The following is a 26,680-nucleotide window of genomic DNA, read 5'->3' on the forward strand; positions in this document are numbered from 1 at the left end:
ATGAAAGCACAGATTTTAAAGTTAGACTTTGAATTTCGAAGTCAATTCCACTATTGCACACTATAGTGGATAGGTACACTATAGGTATACAGATGCTGTAATAAATATTACACAAAGTATTTAGTTTAATTACATCAAAAGTAACTAATTAAATTACAGAAAAAATAAGAGTAATCCCTTACTTTACTTTTTCAAGGGAAAAGTAATTAAATTACAGTAACTAATTACTTAGTAACTAGTTACACCCAACACTGGTTTTTAGGAATTGATGCTGATGTTGCAGCTTTGCTATTGAATAATGTACCGATAATAAATATGAGTGTGAATAAAATGAGCATCGAGAGATACAATGAAATATCATCACGTTTGTTTTATCACTTTTTTATAAAGGGAGTAAAATTTCAACATTTAACTTGATCTAGTTCATCTCTTTTCATCAAATCTTTCAATGGTACTGCATGTTTTTCACACTAAAAGATGATTTTAGTAGACTTATTGCATCCTGCGAGACATAAACAAAAATGCTAAATTACAAATACAGCACATTTGCGTACGCATTTTGCAGCTTCAGGTCTAAGATTACTTTCTCACATAGAGGAATACTGTAACTAGGACATTCTCACGCAACCTATGAAGATCTGGCTTACGGTTAAGAGTCAGCCTTACGGGCAACTATTAAACGCTTTCACTCCGTCCTGACATGCAGATCAATACACGCACACCAAGCTGAGGTGCACAAAAGGTCTTCTCCAAATCCTGTATTGAAATTGTGTCAATACATAAGGGAGGACGCTGAATAAATGCATAAAAATAGCAGGTTGTGTGTTAGTGAAAAGAACAGAAATAAAACAGTTCTGTCATGGAGGAGTAGATATATTTTGGAGTGTGTGAGACAAAAGAGAGAGATTTACAGGGGTTCTGTCAGCAGCAGCAGGGATTTTATTCTGGTCTGGCAGGCAAAAGTAGGCCAGTGAGATCCAGACTGTACAAAGCACTGGGAGATGGATGGGTGTGTATGTATGTATATTTACATATGATTATAAAAAATGAAGCCTAACTGAAAGCAAACACATTCGGGGCATATCGCACACCAGTGTGAGTGAAGCACATCACCACTCGGATGCCAATATGCTGCCATGTGATCTCATGAGAATTTGTATGTATTTTGAGTAAAATTGGTTCTATAAAACTTACATTTATTTACGTTGGCACAAACCCTAAAACGCAAAATACTGATGTATTTACAGCACCTAAAACGTTAATTTACATATGAACAACTTCACAGACTTACAAATTAATATCGTTATCGCTGCATTAACATTTATTTTATTATATTGTATTTATTTGTCATATCAATGGCATTATGTTTTCAATTGCATTTATTAAAGTTTACTTGTTTACTTATTATGAAATGATTTCGGTTCTGTGTGATTTCTGATGCCAACTCGTTAAGAAATGAATGAATGAATAACATTTCTGCAATCGTTGAAACAATACTTATGTCATATTTGCTTTATTTGCCAAGGGACAAAGGCATTTTTTTCCAACATGCTGTGGAAAACCGAAAAAGGAAAATAATTACAGAAGGAATCAATTTTATTCGTCAGATGTAATCCATACCTTCAGAATCCATTCGACTGCGAGGAACAGAGCCAAATCCAAGCCTTTAATTGGCGATCTTCATCTCCATGAGCAGCCACCGTTATTAGCAACACCGGCATTGGCCCGCTCGTTACTAATTCAAAAGTTGCCGCCGGTGCCAAAGCTTTACGACGGGTTTTACGGCAGGAAATTTGAATGCTCATAGGCTCTCGCATGCTGTGTTTCTTGCGCGCTTTCACGGAGTGGATCACGATAATAGGCGACTGAAACGCATCTTCATTTGGACTTCTTTTGGTATTTTTGAAATAAATAAATTATTGTGATTGCACTTATCTGTATGTTGTGTTTTTTTATACTGTACACTACATATTTTTAAGAAATTTATGGTTAGGTTTAGAGGTAGAGGTAGAGGTAGGATTTGTGACTATAAAATATCTTTTTAATGCTATATTGTTACTAAAATAGTAATTTTCCTGCATATTTCGGTCTATTACATTTTATATATTTTTATATTCGCTTTAAAATGGGCAGGTTTAGGGTTTAGGTTTTGGGGTAGGTTAAAGTCCCCGGGAACCGGAAGTTGCGATCGTTTTTACTTCCGTATTCTGAGACATTTCTGAGTGAAAAGGAAATCCAAAGGAAAAAAATTAGAGGGCGTGGCTTGTGTTTTTCACTGCGAATTGATTAGATGTGTAAAAACAGTTGCATTTTTAAATGAACCTGGCAGCAGACTGACAGTTGAAGGGGAGGAGTTCATGTATGCTCCACCCAATCAGTCTAATTTACGTCATTAGAGATGGATTTAAGGGCAGAAGTGCATTTTCAGATTTTAGCTGAAGATTATGAGGGTATATGAATTTTAAATAGAAAATGACCCACATCGATAAGCTATTTACTTTAAATGCTGCAATATTTCAATGAAAAAATAAGAATTGTCATTTTTAATTTCACTGGGACTTTAAGCGGTCTAAAAAAATCGCTTATCAATACAATTGTTGAAACACACGGATACAAATATCTTAATGAGATACAAGCTTTGTAAATATTTTTTACGTTTTTTAGCTAAAAATACTGAGACTTCCTGGCCTGCTTTGTTCATACAAACGCAATACAACATTAAACTTCATTAATGTATTTTTACCATATTGACTCACTGGCGTCATTACTGTTCATTTTTGTCCACAGCAGGTTACACAACACCTAAATGTCCTATTTTTCCACGCACGTAATGCACTCTTCATCGTGGTAATCAATGTAACAGCTTCCATGACGACAAGGACTGATTGCTGTAAAGTGCGGTAACAGCTGCCCAGGTGTATACAGATGCTAGGATGTGTGGAGTCGCTAAGAAACGTGGTATATGCACATTTGCTACTGCACTCTTGCATATTCTGTCAAATAAAATGTATATAACGTCACAGACACAACAAGAAATCTGACATCTGAGATGCTGCTACAAGTAATGATAGCCGTCTTTATTGGCTCAAATTAGTTTGGCTTTTATTGTTCATTTAAAGCTGTGATCTTTTGTTACGGTGTACAACCGTTGTTTACAGAAGCTGCATTAAGCTTGCAGGGTGAATAAATTAAACCATCCGAGTTAATAAGTTACTAATCTGTCTCAGAGGCAATAAGAAAAAGGCCCGTGTTACTCGTCGATAACATGGAGAAGCGTTTCTGGGTCAAGACTGAGTTGCTCAGAGAACAAAACCACTCTGGATCTGAAAGTTGACATTTTGGGGAACCAAATGAAGTGAGAACTTGCACAACAGCACTGTTTTTGCTTGAGATATAAACCGCAAAGGAAGAGCGTTTCGCATTTTGTGATTAAAAAAACATTTCTGTCATACGAAAGAAAAAGGAGTTCTTGGGTTTCAATAACAAATGACTTTATTTCCTACTCAATAAACCAAGTATACATCACGGAAAAAATGTTGACGCAGATCTGTTGTGTTCTGCTACACCACGCATAGACGGTTTTACACAACGCTGCAGGGTTGCAGCACTAAACAAGTCTTGAATTGCGCTGATCACACCAGCACAACAATCTCTCCTTTGCTCTTCTTCTGCCTTTCTCGGTTGTGGCAGGTTTGTGGTGTTCGCTTCAACAGTAAACAGGAAACAGCTGAAGAGCGTTCGCCAAGTTCTCAGAAACGCCAACACGTGCAGTTGTTTTCGTGCACAACCCGAGGGCTTTAAATTTACCACGTGCTAAAAGCTCACATCATCTAATATATCATAACACTAATCAAACTTATAAAGTTTTCTGATATGGTTCCAGAGCATGAGAGAAGCCGCTTGAGGAATATGTTTGTGGTTCAAAAACATGCTTTGCTACTTAGCTCGAGCAATAAAGGGAGTTAACAAAGGGTTTGGCCTTCCAAAACTCTCTGTTCCATGCAAGGTCAAAGTACACCAAATCCCCATGCAAATTAATTTCAGAAATATTGTGCCTACTTGCTAGAGAGGAAATAAATTATATTTTGCTTAAAGAATAGTAATAATTACAAACAATAATAAAAAAATCCAAATTGTGGTGTAATTTAGTATTCTTTTCATGGTTCCCCCATATATGGGAAGTAAAAGCGTGTTTGTATGTCTTGTGTTGCTATGTTATTTAACAGCTGGTTATCTTTCACCCTTCCTAAGTCAGCAGTTAACCCGATATATCAGAGGTCAGTGACCTTCTGCCAGTGACAGAAACCGACAGAGAAAAAGAGAAAGAGAGGGAGAGAGACCTTGTAAAAAGTACCCAGCAATTCTTGCCATTTAAGCCATAGCTGGTTTCGTATTGGTTGCTTTAAACCCAAAAAGTTTATTCATCATAAATGCATACCTACAGTATGTGTATCCTCTCTAAAGAATTATTTCACATAAAAATATTGTAGGTTTACACACTCCCGTGTTGTTTCCAACTAATAACTTGCTTCTGTGGAACTCAAAAATAGCCAAAATTAGCCAGTTACCTTCCATTCTATATAATGAAAGTAAAAGGAGTTTTCGAGCTCCTACTAAACATCCATACAACCACCAGCTCAAGTCTTCTCAAGGAACGGACTGAAAATCACTCATAATCAAACTGGTAGTTTGATGCACTTTTAAGTCCCCTTCTGACTTTAAATATAACTAAGAGTCTCTTTGGGTGAGTTTCACCATCAGCTCCATGCTGGTCTTCAGCAAATAACTTCACCAACGCTAACTTCATCACTAATGATAAGCTCTGTGGAAAAACAACAGATAACAGCCATTTCCTGACCTCTGGTTCTGAACTATTGCACACACACATGCAGGCATATGTTAGAGATGTTCAGCAAAATTGTCAAAATACATTATATGTATTTTATATAAATATATCATTTATTTCCATGTAATGAATAAAAAACAGAGGGCAGGAGAGAGAGAGAGAGAGAGAGAGAGAGAGAGAGAGAGAGAGAGGGGCATTAGTTTCAACCAGGTGAAACTCTCCCACATTGAAACTAGTTTCCGTCCATGCTAATATTGTTATACACAACCCGTTTTAAGTCACAAGCTGCCAGGCACACCCATGGAATTTATGCCTTGCTTTTTCACAAGTATACAAGCATAAGTGTTTGGACAGGCTAACACAAATGCATAGCCATCCAGGTTGTTTCAGTTGTCCTTTTGTCATATTCTTCTCCAACCCCATCTCTCTTTCTATCGATGTCCAGTGAATAGAAATGCCTTCTAATTCAGAGAGCTTCTAAGCAACCTACAAAACAGAAGCACGAGGCCGTGCCAATTCAATCCACCCACTTCATTTTTTTTTACTAGTCAGCACTTTGCAGTGCTCTGTTCGTAAGATCCATTTCCCGTTACCCACAATGCCTTGTGTTCGACCTTGCCACTAGTAGTGTACTTTCGTAAAATACATTTATTCTATTCTTAATCAAAAGCGAAAGGGAATATTATTGACATGAACAGCTAGCTCAATTAAGATGGACTGAAAGTGTGCGCTTGAGCATTGTTTAAACTATAGAACTATTTTTTTGTTTTGTTAGGATTACTATCCATCTACGTGCACGTTGATCCCCACACAATGTAAAAAACGATTTGCATGTGTACTCAGTTCTGCATCCAGGCTTTTTATAACCAAGCACTGCACCGCAGCAGACATGTGACCAGACACTCTCAGGCCACAGGACATTATGTCACGAGAGTACTGGTTCACTGATGGCAACATATGAATAAGCTTAACCCCTAACCATTCTCAAATTCATTAAAAAAAATACTGAAATAAAAAAACGTATTTTGTTACAAGACAAATATGCTACTTATTGTTGCTCAATCTACTAACCGTGGCCAAATCATACAGATGAGTTCTTGAGCAAGGTTTACATGGTTTAATGCACACACTTACGATTTACAGATTAATAACTTTATGCATTTATAATTAACTTAAAGCAATTTAACATTAATAAAGTCAAGATGGCAGTTTGACCCACGCTTTCTTCTGAAATCCGTAGACTTCCTTTCTTTTAGGAAAACATCTAAATCCAGTCATGTTAAAGTTCCTTTCAGGGGTCTTGCTATGTATGAACAGTGTGTCTAACAGGCAAAACTCAATAACATAAGGCCAGTTCCTCACTAGAATGCTACTTTATGCGCTTCTTAGTATATCAAATATATTATGAACAGAAGGAATGCAAGTAATTGAATAAAGAATAAGACCAGGTCCACGGGGAAACATTGCCAAGATAGGAAATCTTTTATTACAGAGAAAAAAACTTTTCTTCCAAAATATAGAAATCTGTACAACTTCCGCACAATCAATTTACATGAACTGTACAAATTTACAGCAGTTCATCACAACATACCCAAGAAAGAGAAGACAGAACACAAGAGATGTACAGACAGGGGAAAAAAAATCACAAGATACAGGCGGCATTATCTTGGGTTGCTCAGATTTTCTTATTTCTTGTTTTAATTAAAAAAGAAAAGAAAACAAAAAACAAGGAAAGTCTATCAGTACAGAGCATGGAAACTGATATATATATACAGTATATATTTTACCAAACAACTTTGGTCCTCTCCAACACTCCTAACACGAATGGCTTCACTTATGAAAAGAGGAATTCATGATCAAATATGAAATACAAAAAGGAACACGTCTACACACAGCAAAATATCATATATTGGCACTTCCCATATGTATGGTCATGTACTTAGTCTACCATATGTCGTACAATAACGATACATTCTACAAATGTGGAACCACTTCCAATGCGAAAGTGGCGACAAGTCTAATAACTTCTGAAATGACCGACAAAGATCTGAACCCAATTTCAATTCCCTTCTATATTTCACATCTTATCCAGCACATCCATAATGGTCTAATAATGAATGTCTGTGGCCTGAGCTTGGCAATACATTCCAATAGAGACTCAAAAGTCACATAACTTCAATGATAACCTATTAGTGCATTTCGTGTGCTCTTGCCTCCAAGTACATTTTAATTTAAACTTGACGATACTAAAACGTGTGTGCAAAGGCTTACTGAACAAACACGAGGAGTGAGCGAAATCTGTCATTTCGGTGGAGGTGGTGTCGAGGGTCAAGTCGATTCTTAAAAATTGTAGATCTAAAAGCACTCAAATTGTCTGTTCGAATTTGGTTAAGATCACCAGATCGTAGTTAACAAGCTTTAATGTTAAATAATAGAAAGCGGGGATACCTGTCAGGGATAAAGAAAGCATTCAGAGGAGTTGGACATCCGGGTTTTATCAAACATCGACCCATGTTTAAAACGTGAATTTGGATTTAGGAAGTGTGTGCGCTGTGGTTTCAGTTTGTTAGATGGGCTCTCCTGTCTCAAATAGCTTATGGGAAAAACAAGGAACGGCAGTGCATCGTCAACCTGGCTATGTTACCCATGATCCTCTGAGGTCAAATGTATTAGCACACATACAGGACTAATCATCAGCACCCTATCTTGGCATCCCAAGGGGTAAGGCAAGACGGTCCCTTACACATACAAAGCCTTTACACCCGCCCACTCACGCCAACGCTCATTTCAGCGAATGTAAACAGATTCAAGCACAAATCCGCTAGCATTTCCCGAACCAAATGCCATTTGTTGCTGGACAAAACCAGGAACACCGGCCCGATCTTGTCCTGTTTGGCTAATTTGTGTCTCTTCCTGTTTGACCCTGCCCTGCCTGTAAGGCTCAGTGGGTTTGGAGTGCGCTCGGTATGTGTGCTGGCTAGATTCTCCTCCGGACTGTGAGGGGGGACCGGAGAGGATTGTAGCTGCCCTGGTTTGAGGGTCCAGCCCCCTCCTACGTCCAGCCTAGGGAGGGAGTTGATATGTTTGACCGCGCACTCCAACTTAAGAAAATCACACCGGTGACCCTTGGCTAGTTAGTCTGGCTGAAAAGTGCATGCCGTTAGTTTTACCGAGTGCAAGTGAGGTGTTCACGTCTGCCAAGCCGACTTCGGATTTGAAAACAATGCGATGGGAAACACTGGTCCCGTAAACCAGGTTTCTGTATTTGCTTTTTTTCTGATGGAGAGACATCTTGACCAGCTTTCCCATTGCATAAACGGCTCTACATTATCCATGATGAGCCCTGTTGATAAAAAAACAGCATGAACTGGCCTAAACTGGTTTGAAGGTCTCGCAGTCTGGTCTGTTGGATGGAGGTGTTGGCCCATTTTGAACATCTTTAAAAAAACTAATGTAGAATATATTGAATATCATTATCATGAGACCATCAAACCATCTTAGAATAGTTTACACAGTCTTTTTCTGCAGGTTACTGGCCTTATAAACATGACATTCGAGTCCAAAAAACTAAAACCACATCTCACAGTCTGAATTGTGTGAATATCAGTCATTTGAAAAGATAAAACGGCACAGCAGAACGAGAGAACCTGGTTTGAAAAGTTTCTTGTCCTCTCGCTTCCTTACTATTGCAACCACATTGCAAAAACAGTAGTGATAAAAGAGCATGAAACTAAAAAAGATAATAGAAAGCGATGGAATGCAGCTAGGCCGAACCTCAACATCATCCAACACAGTCTAAACGTCAAAGTGCATTCAATGTCTTTTCTAACCAGGCAGAAAATAAAGAAAAACCAAATCTGCTCTAGGTCAAAAAAAAAAAACTTTGCTACATCTTCCATTTGGTATATGACAAAAGGGGCCTAAATGAATTGTAGTTAGATTTTTCTTTGTTTTCATTTTGTTATAAATTACATTCAACCAGGAGGGAGGGATGTGTCGCACCCTCAGAAAAAGCTACAAGCATGAAAACCTTTGCATCACAGTGCCATCGACGGCTTGTGTGGGTAACAGTACGACACAGGTATTCCACAGCGGCTGAAACCGTTCTCGTTGACCTGAAGCCCAGCCAGCACACCAGACATCGAAACTGAGAGAAAAATACCGCTCTGTGGTCCAAAAAAAGTGAGTTTTTCAGAAAAGAGGCGAACGGCGGCTAGTCTGGTCTGGAGAAACTGACGTCAGGGCTTTAGCTCAACGGGGAACAGAAAGAGATGATTGAACGGGATTCTGGGTGTATATCCTTGACATTTTAAAGGGCGTTTGTGTGTATGTGGTAACATAAGCAATGAAAGCGATAGTGCAATGTCAACATCGGTGGATGGTGGTGAAACCCCTCCCCCACGAAGACCGCCGTGGGGTCAGGCAAGTCTCTGCGAAGGGAGGCGATGTCTCAGGTCTTCATAGCTGCCCCAGGGTCAAGCCTCTGGTAGATCCAACACAAAAATAGAACAGACAACCAAACTAGTGAAAATTAAACCTACGAGGTTTCCATCACCTGGACGATAGGACTCATCCTGTTTTTTTTCTTCTTCAGCTTTTTCTTTTTTATTTCATATTATCTTAAAAATGACTGCCGTGGCCTGCTTAGCTGGACACAGTCATCATGTAGGGTTTAGCGGGACTGGCTCGACCCATCAGAAGTTCCTCCTTGCAGCTGATGTGACTGTCCACCATTGGGGATACCTGGGTGACGGAGGAGGTCAGGTTGCTGTTTCCAGTGGTGACGATGCCGTTTCCATTGGCGCTGGGATTGGACTCGTAGAGCACACAGATGGATCCGTCCTCTCCGATGCGGTAGGACACCTCAAAGGGGTCAACCCACAATGTGAGCTCGCTGGGAAGCAGCAGGTAGAGTTGCTGGATGCTCAGACCAATGCGTTGACCGGCCTTCCCAACCAGAGGGTCCATCTTGTGGTTGATACGTATGCAGCGGTAACCAGAACCCTTGTTGGGACGGTCTGGGAACCAGTGGTGATGGTATTGCTCTGAAGGAGAGAGTAAGAAAGAGATGGAGGATATTTTTATGCAATCATGCCATTTTTTAGCATATCACAAACAAATTAAATGCACAAACAATGCTATATTAAATGAAACCATTAAACATTGTTTAAACAGCTTGGTAATGTGGGCACAAAAAATATCCATTGTACAAATGAACCAAATTACTAAATCATTTATTCTTAAATAGTAATATTTTGGGTTTTGGTGCGGAAATTGTTTGGCAGAACTGGGCATTAGCATGAAAGTAAACAGTTTTAAACGGACATATTTTACATTGGCATCATTTTACGTTTATAAGCAACAACATACACTTAACCCTCACGTTATTCGTTTTATTTTAGAGATTATTTAAACCTTAATAAAATTATAAATAAAAATAGAATAAAATAAATATTAATGATAAGGGACATGTTGATAAAATGACAGCTTTATAAACTCTGTTTGTATAAATAAATGTTTTTCTGTGTATCCATGTGTTCCAGCAATCATGTTGTTAGAAAAATAAAAGCTTACATTTAAAAAAAATTACCATTTTAATAATAGAAATTCTGCAATGTAATAACTTGACCTTACGTTACACTAAAATGGGGGAAGATGACCAATGGCAGAAGACTGATAAACAGCCATTAACCATCTGTGCCCAAAGCCTACGTGACAAAGAGCAAGAGAGACATGGAGAGAGAGAGAGCCTTTTTGATAGCACAATCCCGTTTTGGAGAGTCACAAAGTCTTCAAATGATGGCTCTATACAACAAGAGCTAAAGGCTGAAGTCCTGGCAAAGCAGCTGGAGGTGGACCAACCCTCCTCTTAAAGCCACAGCGTTCTATTTACATAATCGGGATTTATTTGTATTTCATGGTTCGAGAGCAGTTTATGGATCGGTTTCATTTTTTCCTTGACATTCAATACAGTGGTTGTAAAATATGTTTTCCCTCCCCCGACCTAACCAATTTCAATACAATACAAATAGTCTATTTAATATACAAGAAAGAATTACAACCTATACAAAGGACTTTTTCTAACAAAAGATCTTGTGCAAGTGACTTCTGGCTCAGTGTAGGGTGACAGGTGGAGAACAGGACGTTGAAAGATGTTGTCTCAAGCCTCTTTAAACGGCTCTGAAATAGGCCAGGCCACCTGTAGACCTGGGTTAGATAATGCCGCCTGTGTGCACTCAGTGACGTTATGTCTCATGAAAGCCTGATACAAAAAGATCACTGCAGATAAACCCACTCACAAGTCCAGACTGCAACAATGCTTCTACAATCAGATCATCAATGTGGGCACTTTGTAAACATCTGCATAATGTAATAGATTTGTTATCAAATTTTATTATTTTTTAATTTGTTGAATTTTAGAACTAAGATTTGCTTTGTGTGGGGAATTAGGACAGTGCTACGATTAACTTCTATTAGGAAGCTATAGACACACAACACCTGTGTGTTCAATCTAGTAATCCAGATCACCATTCTTACAATTCTCTCCATCCTGCGTAAAGACATGGAAGTAATCCAGTTTTTTAAAAAAACTTTTGGGATCAGTGGTTTCTTGCTAAATTATGGAAATCGGGGAGAATACATGAACTGAAGTGAATGTGAACTGAAGGCCCCCTTCAATGGCAGCCATTTTGTCTGACTGAGGCCACAACTCTATTTGTTTACAAACAGCATTTTAGTGACTAAAGGGCAGTGTCTGTTTATAATAAAATAAATGGAAACTACAAATAAATAACAATAGCATTAAATAAAATGTTATATTATATTTAATAATATAATGGCTTAATTCAGATATTAAGGTTTTCTTTTCTGCCTAAAAGGTAATTACTGTGTATGGGTAGCTTACTCAAATTCAAAATTCTTGTATAACATTACCTTGTTTTCATGTGGACAAAGGGACACACAAATAAATGAACCTTTCAAAATGAAAACAAAAACGATGGTTTGTTAAAAACTAAAAATGTGTTTATATAGTTACGATTAAACAAATAATTAATGAACTTCATCTTCAACACATTTCTTAAGTAAAACACAATTTATTAAATAAGATTACACAAATATTTTTAGAATAATATTATTAGAATATTTGTTTCGAATATTTATGTTAATTCTTAATTTGGTTATTACGTATAATTAGGGCTGCCATAATTACAAAGACCTACAATATGTCAATTATTTTTTATTCGATCTTTGAATTTGAACTTAACTGATGAAATGTTTTTCTTGTAACAACTTGCTGCGAGTTGTTGTTATTAAGGTGTATTTACGTGTTAACAACAATAAAACACAGGCGCGGTGTGTGTTATAAACGCTAACGTCATATTAAGCGCGCAAACAAACAACCAACATTTGAGCGCTCTTGTCCTTGCTGTGCATTACGTAATTTACAGCCTTCATCTTGTCTAAAGGCTAATTCGGTCTTTCTGTACAATCCATCATAAACAAACAATTCAACTGTGTATTTTTACTATTGAACCATTAATATAGTCAGTTATTTGGTATTTTTTCCCTTTGGCTTTCAGACGATTGACCGTTTCAGCTGTTTTGCCTTCGCCTTTATGTTTGTGCGCAACGCGCCCGTGCGCTTCCGCTTATGTGGCCAAGCACATGAATGCAAGACAAAAACAAAGGGATAAATGTTTTTCCACATCTTTTCAAAACAAAAACAACACATATAAAGAGATCCGATACAATTAAATCAATATCCATGTGTTAAACGTTGATAATGTCCTTTACCTGTCAGGATATCCTGTAGGGTTTGGCTGAACGACTGGAGCTGTCTGTCGTTTACATGTCCTTTAATCCGCAGAAATCGCGACAGAAATCCGACGGCGGCGTTTATCTCTGGTTTCATCGTTGCTCGAGCACAGAGGGTATGCATTGATCTCGATGCTGTATGGCCAATGCGCTTTTGTTTCCGTTCGCAAAACGGTCCTTGTCTTTCGCGTGTTTTATTTCTCGGATGCCTATGCTCAGCATTTATTTGTCGAGCCGGGGAAAATTCACAGAGTACTTCGTGTTCCGGGACGGTACAAGACTGTTGGTTGTTATTCTCCCTAAAAAAAATAGAAGAGGTCGCTGCTACGGTGTGACCACCCAGCTCCGTCACGTTCCTCCAGCAGAGTAGACCGTAATGAAAGCAAACGGGGCTTATGTAATGCCCCCGTCGCCACAAGTAAGCAACAGCAACAAAAAACAGCCAATGGCCATTCGAAGACTGGGTGACGTGATAACAGGGGAGTGGTCTCACTGCGTCACAACTCTAGAAATAAACAGAGCATGTGAAAAAAGGGCTGGATGAAGTTGTTTAACCCTTTCCTCTGAATTACTCCAAAACAAAATTACAGCTCAGAATTTTAGGCACAAAATTACTAGTAACAGACAGGTTACTGTATTTAAACAGGCATGTGTATGTACTTCTGCATTTTTTGTACCTTCTAGTGATGTTTGGAAATACCCATTCACTTCAAGGGGAAGACCCAGTCTTTGCAGTGCGTGTTGTAAAATATAATTTTAAAGTGAGAACTGTGCATCCTACACAACCGCAAGTTTCACAGGCGAACAGTGGGTGTTGTTTACTGTCTGTCTGTGTGTGTGTGGGATCCTTAAACTTTAGCAAATCAATATGCAGTCAGGCACATGTCTGCAACATCCAGAATTTTGCCAAACTAATCCGTCAAAGCAAAAAAACATTTACAACTAGAAGTATTTAAAAATTGCTTACGATGACAGAAAACAACTTCGAAAAGTAAAATGCTCTGGGGGGAAATGGATAAGACAACTTTCCCCTGCAGAATTCTTTAAAGGGCTAGTTCACTCAAAAATGAAAATTCTATCATCATTTACTCAGCATCATGTCATTTCATACCGGTCAATTTCATAGGTCAAATTAAATGGTAGTCAAATGTGACCCGAGAACTGTTTGTTTTCCTAAATTCTTCAAAATATCTTACTTTGTGTTCAACAGAACAAAAAAAAGATTTGCCGGTTGGTGTCTGTATGTGGCAATGCATTTACCAACCCAGGAGATAAACCTCAGGAAGGTTTCCGAAGGCCCCTATTAGTACAGGGAACATTCTGACCTAATTCTGCTCATTTTTCTGTGTTGTGGCCAATGGCAATTACCTCTGAACTGCTGAATGCTGACTCAAGGTTTAAGATGACCTGCCTGGTTGCCTATCTGGGATGGACCTAGACCAGCTATAATGTCAGTATTTAGCAAATTACCACACTAAGAGTTTCTCAAACTCAAACTGACGTCAAAGAGCAAATCTCTTTGACGTCAATGTTAAAAGAAGTTTGATGTTTGATACAAATTCACTATTTAGGCAACCTCAAAATATGGTACAAAATGGTATGGTTAACTTATAACAGCAAAAAGGTGGTCAACATCTGTGGTGTCACTGTTTAATGGGCAAATCAAAGATAGCTTGGCCATTCACGACACTAAAAATTCAGCGTGACTACAAATGAAGATTTTATTAGTGGCGACTGTATTCCCGATGAATCAGAACATTACCATGTCTGTCCACTCTCTACCCACAAGCACGTGGGACGCGAATGCCAGAGAGAAATTCATGCCTTTTACAGTACCGAAATCCAATTACCCCTCTTTTTTTTGTAGACTCTAGATTTGGGGGTCCTGATTCTGGATCAGCTGTAAATGACCATTTTGAAACAAGCACAGTGCTATACTTAATCTTCCACAGCCCATAAAACATCAACTAATACCCCATATTAAACAACCCCAATTACAGATCATTACCGGAATCCAGATCCCACACAGCCGAGAATAATGACCTCAACGTTTATGCGATCGGCAGACACTTTTATCCAAAGTGATTTACAATGCATTCAAGGTCCTATTGTCACGGTCTGCCACGACCGGGGGGTGTGGCAGCGAGGAAAGAACCCAGATGCAGGCAGGCGAGAAGGGGTTAACAAAACAACAAGACTTTAATAATAAAAATACAAAACAAAAACCCACGAGGGGGTGTCAAACCAAGAACGAACTAAAATACAAAACTAGAACAAAAACTTCCCACGAGGGGGCCAAAAAAACAGCAGGACGAAATAACAAAACTAAACATGACCAAACGTCAAAGCAAAATACAAGGAAGTCAAATACGTTAAATAATAATCCAAAAGACAAGCAAGACAAGGCAGGACAAGACGAGAGACTCACAGAGTTGCAGTCTTGGGAGACGCAGCGCTAACATACCAAACACAACGTAATCCACGAACACAAGACAAAGAAACAAGAGGGTATTTGTAGGGGAACACAAACGAGGGATAACGACACAGGGCAGGTGTGGGTAATGAAACACTCAGGGAAGGATAAAAAGGAAAAGAGATGGCGGGAACAGAGACGAGACACTGGAGAGAACGTATATTATTGTCAAAAGGACAATAATATGTTTCTCTCCACACATAACCAAAGACTTTGTCATGACTCTGCTACAGGACCAAGGAAAACATGACTAAATGAAGCAGAGCCATGACACCTATACATTTAATCAACTGGTGCGCCTCCCTGAAAATCGAACCCATGACCTAGCGCCATGCTGCAGGAACATTGAGCTTAGAAAAAGAAGTGTGAAGAAAGAAAGAGAAATTAAAGAAAAATAGAGATGGGCTATATTGGATCCCATCTCACTTTTCCCCATGAAAGTGAATAAGAGGATTGCAAGACTGTGTAATATAAGACCAATAAAAAGACACTTCACGTGTACTGAAAGTTTCATTACCCTATTATTTCTCTCTGCCTCTTATGACCTCCCTTGGGAGAATACTGCCTTCATCCATCGGTCCTCCTGACGCAATCTTTTCCTTTGACGCGGCTGACGGAGCTAGAAAACACGAGAGGGATAAGGGCGTGCTTACAAGGACTTAAAGAGCGAAGGGTCTTGAATCCACACGTTTTTTTGGGTGTGGTGATGGATGACTGAATGACACTTTGCTTTGCTGAAACTGTAGGGAAAAAATGAGCGGAAATATTAAGGTCAGGTTTACTTTATGGTAACAAACATCAGTACATTTCACCAGGCTGTGTCTTTAAATAACAACCCTAATGAGAACCTTGACTTGCATTACAAACTCATCTAGGCTGTGTATTAGTTCAGTAGTAACCAATGGCATTTGAGGCCTGGTTTAGTAAATCCCATGTCTCGCACATCTTTGTAAACACCATTAACATGAGTTGTGTACTTTGTTCTGTGTCTCTGAGGTAATTATAAGTCTTTTAAAACGTTAAACGTAAATGTATATTAAAGTTTCACTGCCACTTTGCTGTTAAGTCATAAAGGGGAAAATCGGTACGGCTTCAGGTCTTCTATGTACTCGTATTGACTGTGGATTAAATAAACCGCTGTTTAAAAAAAAGGAAAAATGTCCTACAGATATCGGTAACTACTGGTCCAAATAAAACCATAAAAAAACCTCTGTGACTCATTCTTCTCGTCCTGATCCAGTAAGCATGGTAGTGCTTTCTGACGGTTGGAAGTGAAACCTCCAACTGTGTGGTTTGGCTGTCGCTCAAACACACACGCGCAGGACATTCCAATGTAAACTCAACCTTCTGTTCAGCTCAAAGTCCTTCACACACTTCCTATTAGTTTCCACACACCCTAAAACAGTCTGTATCTGTTTTTAAACAGATATCGCTCCTTCCAGCTGCTTTAATGTGTATTGTGTCTTGATAACCTTCATGGTGAATTGAGAGAATCTTAAAGGCCGCAGAACTATATATAGGGATGATAATCTGTTACTCATGTTCTGCCTGTATCTGTCCATATCTCCCCCAGTCGCCAGGCTGGTACGACTTTATTTTTAGACGTGCGAGAGTAGAGGAGCCCCGTCCAAAATACCCTCATCTGCCACAGGCACCAGCAGATATTCAGGGATAAAATGTTGAGCAACTTTTCAATGAGGTCGAGGAGACCAGGATAACCCGACAGGGGCCAGACAACCTTTAGCACGGCCTACAGGCTGCATGGAGAGATAAAGACATTGATGGAATTGTATCAGGGCTCCTCGGGGGTCTTCAATCATGGGCCCCCACCACATCCTGAGAAGTAAAGGGACCTTGAGAACTGACTGACACTTACTTTGTATATAACAACAAAATTGAAATTTACTGCCTTATAACTCCAGTTCAAATCCCACTCTGGTGTACTTAATATTATGTTTTTTATAAAAACGGAAAATGCTCTAAAACAAAAAAACTAACAAAGAACAACCATTTATTATTATTCTCATTACATTTGGTATTATAATTTATTTATTTTATATATTACATTTATTATTATTTATTTATTTATATGAAGCGGTTACATTATGTAAATGCTTAAAACCGTTCTTTTTTTAGACATTTTAGTTTTTTAGGTTTATTGTACTTTTATTAATAGATTATTAATTTTGGTTTTCGTGTTCATTTGTTTTCATTTTTAGCAATTTCATGTAATTTTGTCATTTTATTAATTTTTTTAAATGTTGCTATACAAGTTTGATTTATTTTGTTTCAGTTTGGTTTTGGTTTAGTTTTCGGTTAGATTATATTTCTGTCCAGTCAATAATTTTCAAAAATATTGCCTCAGCAAATAAACTGCAATAGGTTTACGTTTTTCCAAACAATATTTATGCCCGTTTTAATTTCAAATAAGAAACACAATATCCTCAAGTAGGCCTACAGGCTTCGGTTTATTTTTCCAACAAATTTTATCAACGTTTTCTTATCTTTGGCTGTCCCTGAGGGCAGTACAGTAAGAGCACAGCTTTGACCTGGGCACTTGAGAGTAAATAAAATAAATCAGTTTTTCAAGGTAATATGGACAGAAACACACTGACGGGGCAGGAGAAGGAAATACGAGAAACATGAAATGAATAAACTGAGCTGTATTTAAGCTGTTTTCCTTTAAATGAGCCCGTAACAAAGCAGGCCTGATCCAGATCTCTGAGGTAATGGAACATAGACTGGTGCTCAGCTGTGGGTGGAATGTTTACAGGGTTTATAGACCCACATCAGCTGTTTCATAAATATGGATGTTATTTCAATCATGTAATCGTGAAATGCATTACCCATCCTGACCTCATATCAGAACAGATAAAACCTTGTTTGGCCAGCCCGTGTGTCCGTGTCCTTGCTATTTTGCCAAGGACCATGTGTTTCTTCGCACGAGTCTGTGTGTGTGTGCAGGCACGTTCAAGAGCCCGTATGGACGTCTTCCAAGTTTTCCTCTTAGCTGTGGCATGCTTTCCCCACCCTGTATTTGAATCACGTCCGGAGGCGAGTCTGTGGGTTTGTGTGCGTTTTTAACATGCGCTGGAAGACACTGAAAACTCACTCACGCTCTCTCTTTATACAATTAATAATAGAAAGAATTATTTTGATTCCTACAACATACATTCAATTCAAAGACTCAATAAAGGGGTTACATATAAGAGCTTCTTAACATCTCTTAATTGTTTCTCATTGTCAAAAAGAGATTTAATCAAAACAGAAGTCACATTTGATTCACATCAGATATATTTCCAGTAATCGCACGCATAGGTTTAAGAGATCTTAACAACGTAATAAAGTGGAAAAAAGTTTGTCACAGGCAAACAGAGCATTTCTAGCGAAGCATCTACAATCAGCTCGAGCTGATCTCAGGCATGTCTCATGCAACGAGAGGCACAGAGATGACACCGCTTGTGAGGACTTAAAAGGGTGTGTGTACGAGTGTGTGCGAAAGAGATGACAGACAGCCAACAGTGACTCATTCTATAACCAGCTCAGCAGCTGTTACCTTATCAGATAAAGCAGAAACCTGTCACACACACTCTACACATATACACAATACACACATCCACTCAAAAAAATACCTGTTTAACAACTTTGCATTAATTCTCTACCTCATAAAAACACAGATCTAAAGAGCTTCTTGAGAATTTCCTCACGGCTATACACACCTCAGCATACTTCACTTCACTTTGTAAACAAGGTAGAAGGTAAGGAAGCAGAGAGTGAATAATATTCTCATTCGATAGTGTAGAAGCACCACATTATGGCAAAATCTGCTTCCAAAATCTCTTCCAACTTGTGTCAGGTGCTGCCAAGGGAGACATTAAATATAAAGACACTCCTATCAGCAAATGCAAACATGCTATGAAATCATAGACAATGCATACTATATATATAAAGATGAAGGGGGTTCAAAGCTGAAGGGCGTAACTTGTCATGGGCCGCTTAAACAAACAGATCACTGTTGCGCCACAATTTTGGAGGAATCGGTGAATATTCGGCGTGACTTCCTTATAGTCTTCTCAGCATATTAAAATGGGCAAAGATGAAAAAACATGAAAAAATAAGAATATTATACGAATTATTAAGAAATAATCAATTATTAAAGTTAAAGTAGGACAACACTCCCCCTCCCAAATATTGACTCTTTGGTTGAGGTTGTGCTGTGGTTGCAGGGTTATAGATGAGGCCGCTGATCTGTTTGCTGTAAACGGGAGCTGCTTTCACACAACCAGAGGCAACACAAAAACTTTCCCACTTCACATCCCCCACCCTTCCCAAACTATTTAAAGAGCCATCTTAGGAGAGCCGTCCTGCCCGTGTGCATGTAAGGTTTCAAGTTGCAAAGGGTGTTGGTGCTAAATCAATGATTACAAAGCAGAACCTTTTTCCTTGTGTGTAATATATTGTAGAAACAACGTAAAAGCGTGCATCATTGCCATATAGGAATCCGACTTAACCTATACATTTTCAAGATGTGTCATTAGGTTACAACCATTAATCATCACAATTGACTGTGTTTGTAAAGCGTTATTAACTATCACTCAGAATTTAGGTGTTTGCTGAAACATGTACCTATGGGCCATAAAACAGGACAAGACGAGAGGGTCAGTGGGTGTAGGATGGGGGCCGATTCAATGACAACTAAAGACAAACAGACGAAACTGAAAAAAAACAGCTGCTGCGTCATGCAGTCAACGGTTTACTGGTTTTAAGCAAACCCTTAAGCCCATTGCACATTGAGTCCGAAATTTGCATCCGAAATTTCCGCACGTTAAAAAATAAATACGACCTCACGTTGTGTCAATCGCATTTACACACTGCCTCCGATATTTTCGTCCGTCATAAAAAAAAATCGGACCGGGTTCGATTTTCTGCATTTTCGTATCCGTATCAAAGCATTTTGAGTGGCCTTTTTTAACAATTCAGAGACACCGAACAAACGAGAGCCAAATACGAAAAAAGGCATACGAAAATTTCGGACTGTATGTGCAAAGACCTTTACTGCCCTGTTCAACAGACGCCCCAGATCTTTCTTGGGAAACACTGAACATCATCATCATGTCTACTACACGAGAATGCTGCTTTTTACCTGCATCCATTAGAAGCGAATGAAGGAAAACAAAATGCTTGAGTGTGGAGATCGGAGTACTCTTCATTTAAGCCATTACAGTATGCAAAAATTGTGTACCATCAACCACAAAAAAAAAAATGGTTGCCTTAAAGATGTATACTGCATTGCTAACCTCACTCATTGGTAAACTCATTACAGTCTTCGTATGGAGCAAAGTATAATTCTTAACAAAAAACAGAAAGCGTCCTTTTATTTTCTAGTTCTTCGGAAAACCATCCGTTTATGTTTAAAGGAATAGCTCCGTCACGATCCACGTAACCTTGTTCCAAATCAGTATTTTTATTGCCATGGCATTGACATTTGTTGCTAAACCTCTCATTTTGCATTCCACAGAAGAAGAAAAATAATCACAGGGGTTTGGAGCGACATGAAGGTGAATAAATAATGAAAGTGTTTTCATTTTTGGGTAAACTATCCCTGAACCCAGAAACCAATATGATACGGTACGTGCGGTAAAAAATGTAACAGGAAAAATAGTTTTTGCAAAAGAACAAAAATAAAATCTCAAAAGCTCTTTACAGAAAGAAATTGTTCTACATAAGGAGAGGGTTCTTTGCTTGAGAGATGCTAAAACATTGAAACCCAGGGGAGTTTGATTTATTTTCTGCGGGGTTGTTTAAAAAACAGCTTTGATTACTATTCCTCACTTTTTTTTCTCTCTGTGGGGTGGGGTGGGGTTGGGGGTTGGAGAGTAGATTAAGTACTTGAGTACTGCTGACTAATTCAGCCCCAGTCGGCTGCGATGACACATGCAGCAAACATGCAGCCACAGAAAAAGACAGGTGAGCCCCACAAAGCCACAAAATACGTTTTTACGTGTTTAGAAAGACCAGCTGACGGGTCGTCTCACCCTGAAACTCTGATATCATTTCCTGTTGACTTATCTACCCTGTCTGTTGCACGCTAAAGTACACGCAAAAAGCAGAAGCGAATCTAAGATTTCAAAACCCAAGCTAATGTGATGGAATATTGATATTAAAAATGTCTAACTAGCTATTTTTTAAAATAGATAATCCAGAAGAGTTTGACCAGTAACAGTGGTTGCATTTTATTGTGTGATTTTACTTGTAATCTTATGACCCCAACACTTTTCCCCATTTAAGTAAAAAAATCCATGCTTTCAATGCCAAACTAGAATTTGTATTTGCAAGCACAATAAAGCTAACAAAAAAAAAAACAAGACAAAAGGGCTGTCGTAAGTTACTAGACAACACCTAAATTTTACAACCTATTTACTAGCAATATAACACATGGACCAATAAACCTCTTGCCCCTATAACAAAGAGGGCTATAAAGTATACTGTAAAAAAAATCTAATCCAAATCTCACCTAAAGGATATTGGAATCGTAACGTTTACTGCGAGCCAGACCCCACCACCCAACATCAGCACCTGAACTTATGCTGTTGCTCATGTGTCTAACATGAACAAACCCCAGAGTCATGTTTGAACATCTAGATGAACGTACACTGTTACAAGAATCCTGAATCCTGTTTCTTTATTCCCATGGTTTTTAAATTAAATGTTTACCAAGCGCATATAGAGTTTAATATTACACTTGGATACAGCAAGCAGAACTGTACTTGGCGTGTAATTTCACATGCTGTGTAATCTGTTATAGTACTTCCTCTAACAAACTACCAACTGCAAAAATCAAGGACTATATCAATAATTCTGGATCCACGGCATCAACAATATCAAAGGTCTGGTTACAATAGCTTCAAAAAAACGATTTGTGAGGAAACATGCAGCCTTCAATGACTAAACTCTAGTGATGTTGACGTCCTAAATGTTTGTCGGTGCAAGAGTCACTTAAAGTCGGCATGAAACGGAAGTAGCGATTGTCTTCTTTTCCGTATCGTGACTTATACCTGAGTGAAACGGCTTCTGAAATGAGGGAAGAAAAGTAGGGCGGGACTTGATTTCATCCACCGACCACTTATTGGATCGTTAAAAGATAAAAGATTAAAAGATAAAAGATTTGAATGTCAGTTTGCAATCAGTCAGTCATTGCAGCTCGCCCTCGCGCTATTCCTCGGGACCAGAAGTGAAGAGAGGTCGTTTCGAGAGGTGGAGGAGGATAACGTTTTTGATTAAAGATTATAAGTGCATATGATTTTTTTTTTAAATAATGATGTGCACGGATAAATAATTTATAATAAATAGGTCTCAGGTGTTACACATTCAGAGCAAACTGTATTTCCTGGTCTTGTGGTGTTAGTCATGAGGTCTTTATACATTCTTAATCTGTGGGGTTGTCAAGTATTTGTATTATCCAGTAATTTAGTCATTTCCATCGGAGTACTGAATACTTCGGTTATTATTAGGGCTGTCAAACGATTGAACATAAATAATGGTATCCAGAATTAAAGATGATGTTTTTACATAATATATGTCTGTATACATACACAAACATACACATAGATGCATATATATATATATATATATATATAGGAAATATTTAGATGTATTTATTAATAATTACCAATAACCGAAATTATATATAACGTTTATTATTTTTTAATTTGATATTCTTCTTAAATTTATACATAGATGTGTATGTGTTTATGAATACAAAATTAATATGCACAGCACACAGGCATAAATTATGTAACACAAACTTTTATTCAGGATGGGATTAATCATTTGACAGCCCTAGTTATTATGACTAATCTTTTTTTTTCTATTACTTGCATACTATGAAACTTACAGTAAAGTTGAGATTTGACTCGAAAAAAACATTGACAGTATTTATGTTTTTTCCCATTATATTTTATATAGTCCTCAGACATGCTAACAGCATCACAGCACTTAAGGAATTGCCCACAGATATGTGTGCGTACGTGCGTTGAATTGAACTGAGAAATGAGCCCGTCTAAACCAGCTTTCCGGGTTATGATGACAGCCCATCAATACAAATAGTGTTTCTAAACATCATTAAAAATGAGATGTCATTATACCCAGGAGTCCCAGAGGGAAACCCCAAGAGCTGAGTGCAGGTATTCCAGCTCAGCTCACATCTGTGAGAGATACCCAGGAACATCCTGGACCTGGTATAAACAGATGACGTATTTCTGAATAGACACATGCCTGCCTTCTTACAAAAATTAGACAAAACATGACCTCTCAAAACCCATGAGGAGGGGAGAAGGAAAATAGAGGATGGGAGATGAAGGCTAGAGAAGGTTAGAAAGGGAAGGACGAATGTAATCTAATATTGAACATTGTGCTGCTCATCATATTTCAGATTGGATCTTCACCCAGCTGGAGGGTGGGTTCATCTGAAATGTGATTCCAGCCAAATTGTTCCATCTTCAAGCGCCGTTCGCCAGTCTAACAGCTGCCCAACAAAGTTAACCGGTTATTTTGTTTGAAAGCTGCATTGCAAGAGTTGAATTTGTCGCCGTCCTTCTCTTTAAGGTTGCGGACCATGCACCTTTTTCCAAAATAGGTTGACATCTTCGGGCAGAGGAGTTTGTGTGTCAGCTGTTGGGAAAACAATCTAGATAGCAAACAAAGTGTTTAAAGAAACTCCCCTAACCCCACCCCTTAACCTAAGACACTGCAGCGAAAGCAAGTCATATTAAAGGGGTCATATGGCGCGAATACATGTTTTTCTGTGTCTTTGGTGCGTTATAAGTTGCCTATGCATGTATGAGACACATAAAATTGCAAAAATTGAAGTATCGGAACAAAAGATGAATTCTATCTAAAAGCGAATGCTCACCCAGACCTGCCTGAAACACCTCGTGTAACCACACCCCCACAAATCTACGTCAGTTGGTGGTATGATTTGACTAAGACCGCCCAAATGTATACGCCAGTAAGATGGGCGTATCTGTCAGCACAATTGCTTTGGAACCTGATGTTCCAAATATGGTAAGAGGCGTTACATTTCCGTCACAGGCTTGCAGTATTCGACCAATCACTGCGCACTGGTTAACTGGCCAATCACAGCACACCTCACTTTTCAGAGCGATGAGCTTTGTAAAATATCTGCGTGTTTCAGAGAGGCGGGGCAAAGAGGAGATGCAAACATGCACGGTATGTGGAAAATACAGCATTTTTGAACCTTAAATCTTGCATACACATTGCATTACGTCTAAAACAAATGATAATTTTCGTTTTAGCCCTGTCATTTGACCCCTTTAAAACGTACAAATAAGATCTTACAAATTCCTACAAATTAAGCCACCTGTAAAATAAGTACAAATTCCCATGAGATTGCGTTTTTCATAGCAATAAAGAGTCCATACGACTCTTAATATAATATAATATCTTTAAACAAGATCAAATTTAACTCAATATTCACCAATAATCATAAAAAACTAAGTTATTGCATGAAGATTTAGTATATAGCACAAGACGCATAGACTATGTTTATGGTGCCCTTGACTAAAACGATCTCTATGACCTGTTAGGGGAAAAAACAAGAAAAAGATTTAGGACCCTATAGCCTGCAGCACTCTTAGTCTTTCATTTCACATAACCGTTGCCTTTCTTTTTATTTATCTTTCTCTTCCTTCTAATTCTCTCACTCACCCATTGTTTTTGTCTCCACCCCGGCCCACAGGTGCCCATCCGAAGCCCTAAACACACCACAGAGGTTAAAGGTCACGCATTTTAGCCATACAGCCCTTTGTTCGGGTGGTTTGTGAGAGACTTGGGAACCAGAATGGACGCTTCGAGTCAGTGTGCATGCGCGCCGTCATGCTGACCTCAGGTCAGTGTTAATGAGAGGTCAGGCTTGGCTGAGGAGTCCTGCTTCTGGCAGAGCCTGAATACAAAAGGAGGGAGTGAAAGAGGACGAGAAAGTTTTTTGGTTGGTAAAGCCGGAATGCCACATTCCAGTGTGAGCGTCATCACTATCAGAGAAGTAGATATTTTTAAAGGGATAGTTCACCTAAAAATGAAAATTATTTTGTTTACTCACCCTCATGTCATTTAAACCCTGTATGACTTTCTTCCGAAGAACACAAAAGATGATAAGACACAAAAGAAGAATGTGGACATAAACCCACTAACACATTTTCTCAAAGTATTTTCTTTTGTGTTCTACAGAAGAAATTCAAATACAGGTTTTGAACGACATAAGGGTGAATAAGTAATGACAGAAATTCATTTTTGGGTGAACTCTACATTTGAGGAGGATTTAAGTCTACAAAATGTAAATATGATTTCTGTTTTCTTAGAGGAAAAGTTCCCCCAATAAGACAAAAATGTGAAAATAAGTAAAAATGAGCACCATAAAAGCTAGATGGAGACCAATTTGATCTTTCATTTGAACTTGAACATGAACTTTCATTGTTTAACCCCATACAAAGCTAATGGTTTCAGAAGACTTAGAAAAAATGTTTTAGCGTCATAGTTTCAGGCCAAGTAAATCATGACAGATTTTTTGGGAGGGGTTGAACTATTATTTTAAGCTTTCATTTTTTACTTTCACTACTTTAAACCGCTGAAAGCTAATAGACCTAAAACTTTGTTTTGAATGGACTGTCCAATTGAATACCAAGCAAAGCTTCTTGTTTATGCTAGCATTCTGCAGTTGTTAAATTCAGGACTTCACTTCACATTCCCTTGTGACTAATTTGGGCCAAACAGAACCTCTTGCTAGATGGTCTGTGAAACAACTCCTTTTAACATGCTAACTGCAGGGACCTTTGAAGATTAAAAGCTGTTTACGGTTCAGATTGCGCTTTAGTTTTGCTCTGGGTATGATAAAGCTCTCATGGTCTGTTCAACAGGAGGTAACCATGGCTTCTTCAGAGGCGTGTTGTTGTGTGTGGCTTATCAGGAAGTCAAAAATGCTTTGGTTTTTTGCTATTCCTCCTCAAAAATTAGAGAAAGGGTGCGAGAGAGGAAGGCGGAAAGGAAAGCACTTCCGTGGATCTATTCACACAAAACGGAAAAGTTCGGATATGGTGAGGATTACATTTAAAGCTTAAGGATTTGGGATTTTTTTATTCCTTTTATAAGATGAATGTAAACTGATAGAATGTAAGAAAAAATATCAAAAGGTTCCACTCTCAGCAGAACTAATCTTGGTGCCATATACCCACATTCACAGAAGTCAATGCAAATACAATTCTTGAGCTCCATTCAAGACCAGTCATAATTAGCGTGCATTAAAATTCATAATTCAGCTCGGCTAACCCACTGCAATTCTAAATGGATTGTGTTACCTAAAAGACCCTTTGTCGGCTTCTAAAAGGCAAAAGGATTTCCATTTGAATTCAATATGGAATTTCAAACAAAGGTATTGGATTTTTCGGTTCGGAATAAACGGGGGTCTTAATAGTATTGTATGTGAACTCAAACTCTAAATCCATAACCCATAAACTATTCATGCTTTGCTGATC

At 38.4% G+C, this 26,680-nt stretch overlaps 1 protein-coding gene across 1 annotated transcript; it reads right to left on the reverse strand.

The window, feature by feature from the left end:
* Window positions 1–6,305: 6,305 nt before the first annotated feature.
* On the reverse strand, window positions 6,306–13,048 carry btg1 (B-cell translocation gene 1, anti-proliferative). Its single transcript, XM_057324215.1, has 2 exons — window positions 12,641–13,048; window positions 6,306–9,891 (listed from the first exon to the last, which is right to left on the reverse strand). Exons 1-2 carry the CDS (start codon window positions 12,783–12,785, stop codon window positions 9,491–9,493), a joined length of 546 nt encoding a protein of 181 aa, XP_057180198.1. The 5' UTR covers window positions 12,786–13,048; the 3' UTR covers window positions 6,306–9,490.
* Between the last annotated feature and the right edge of the window lie 13,632 nt (window positions 13,049–26,680).

Source organism: Triplophysa rosa, linkage group LG24, assembly GCF_024868665.1.
Source record: "Triplophysa rosa linkage group LG24, Trosa_1v2, whole genome shotgun sequence".
NCBI lineage: Eukaryota > Metazoa > Chordata > Actinopteri > Cypriniformes > Nemacheilidae > Triplophysa > Triplophysa rosa.

Excerpts from the sequence above, each read along its gene's own strand:
- btg1 (XM_057324215.1), bottom strand. The coding sequence starts at position 12,785 with ATGCATACCCTCTGTGCTCGAGCAACGATGAAACCAGAGATAAACGCC. Across the intron at positions 9,892-12,640 it reads CCTACAGGATATCCTGACAG|AGCAATACCATCACCACTGG; the intron begins GTAAAGGACATT and ends TCTCTCCTTCAG.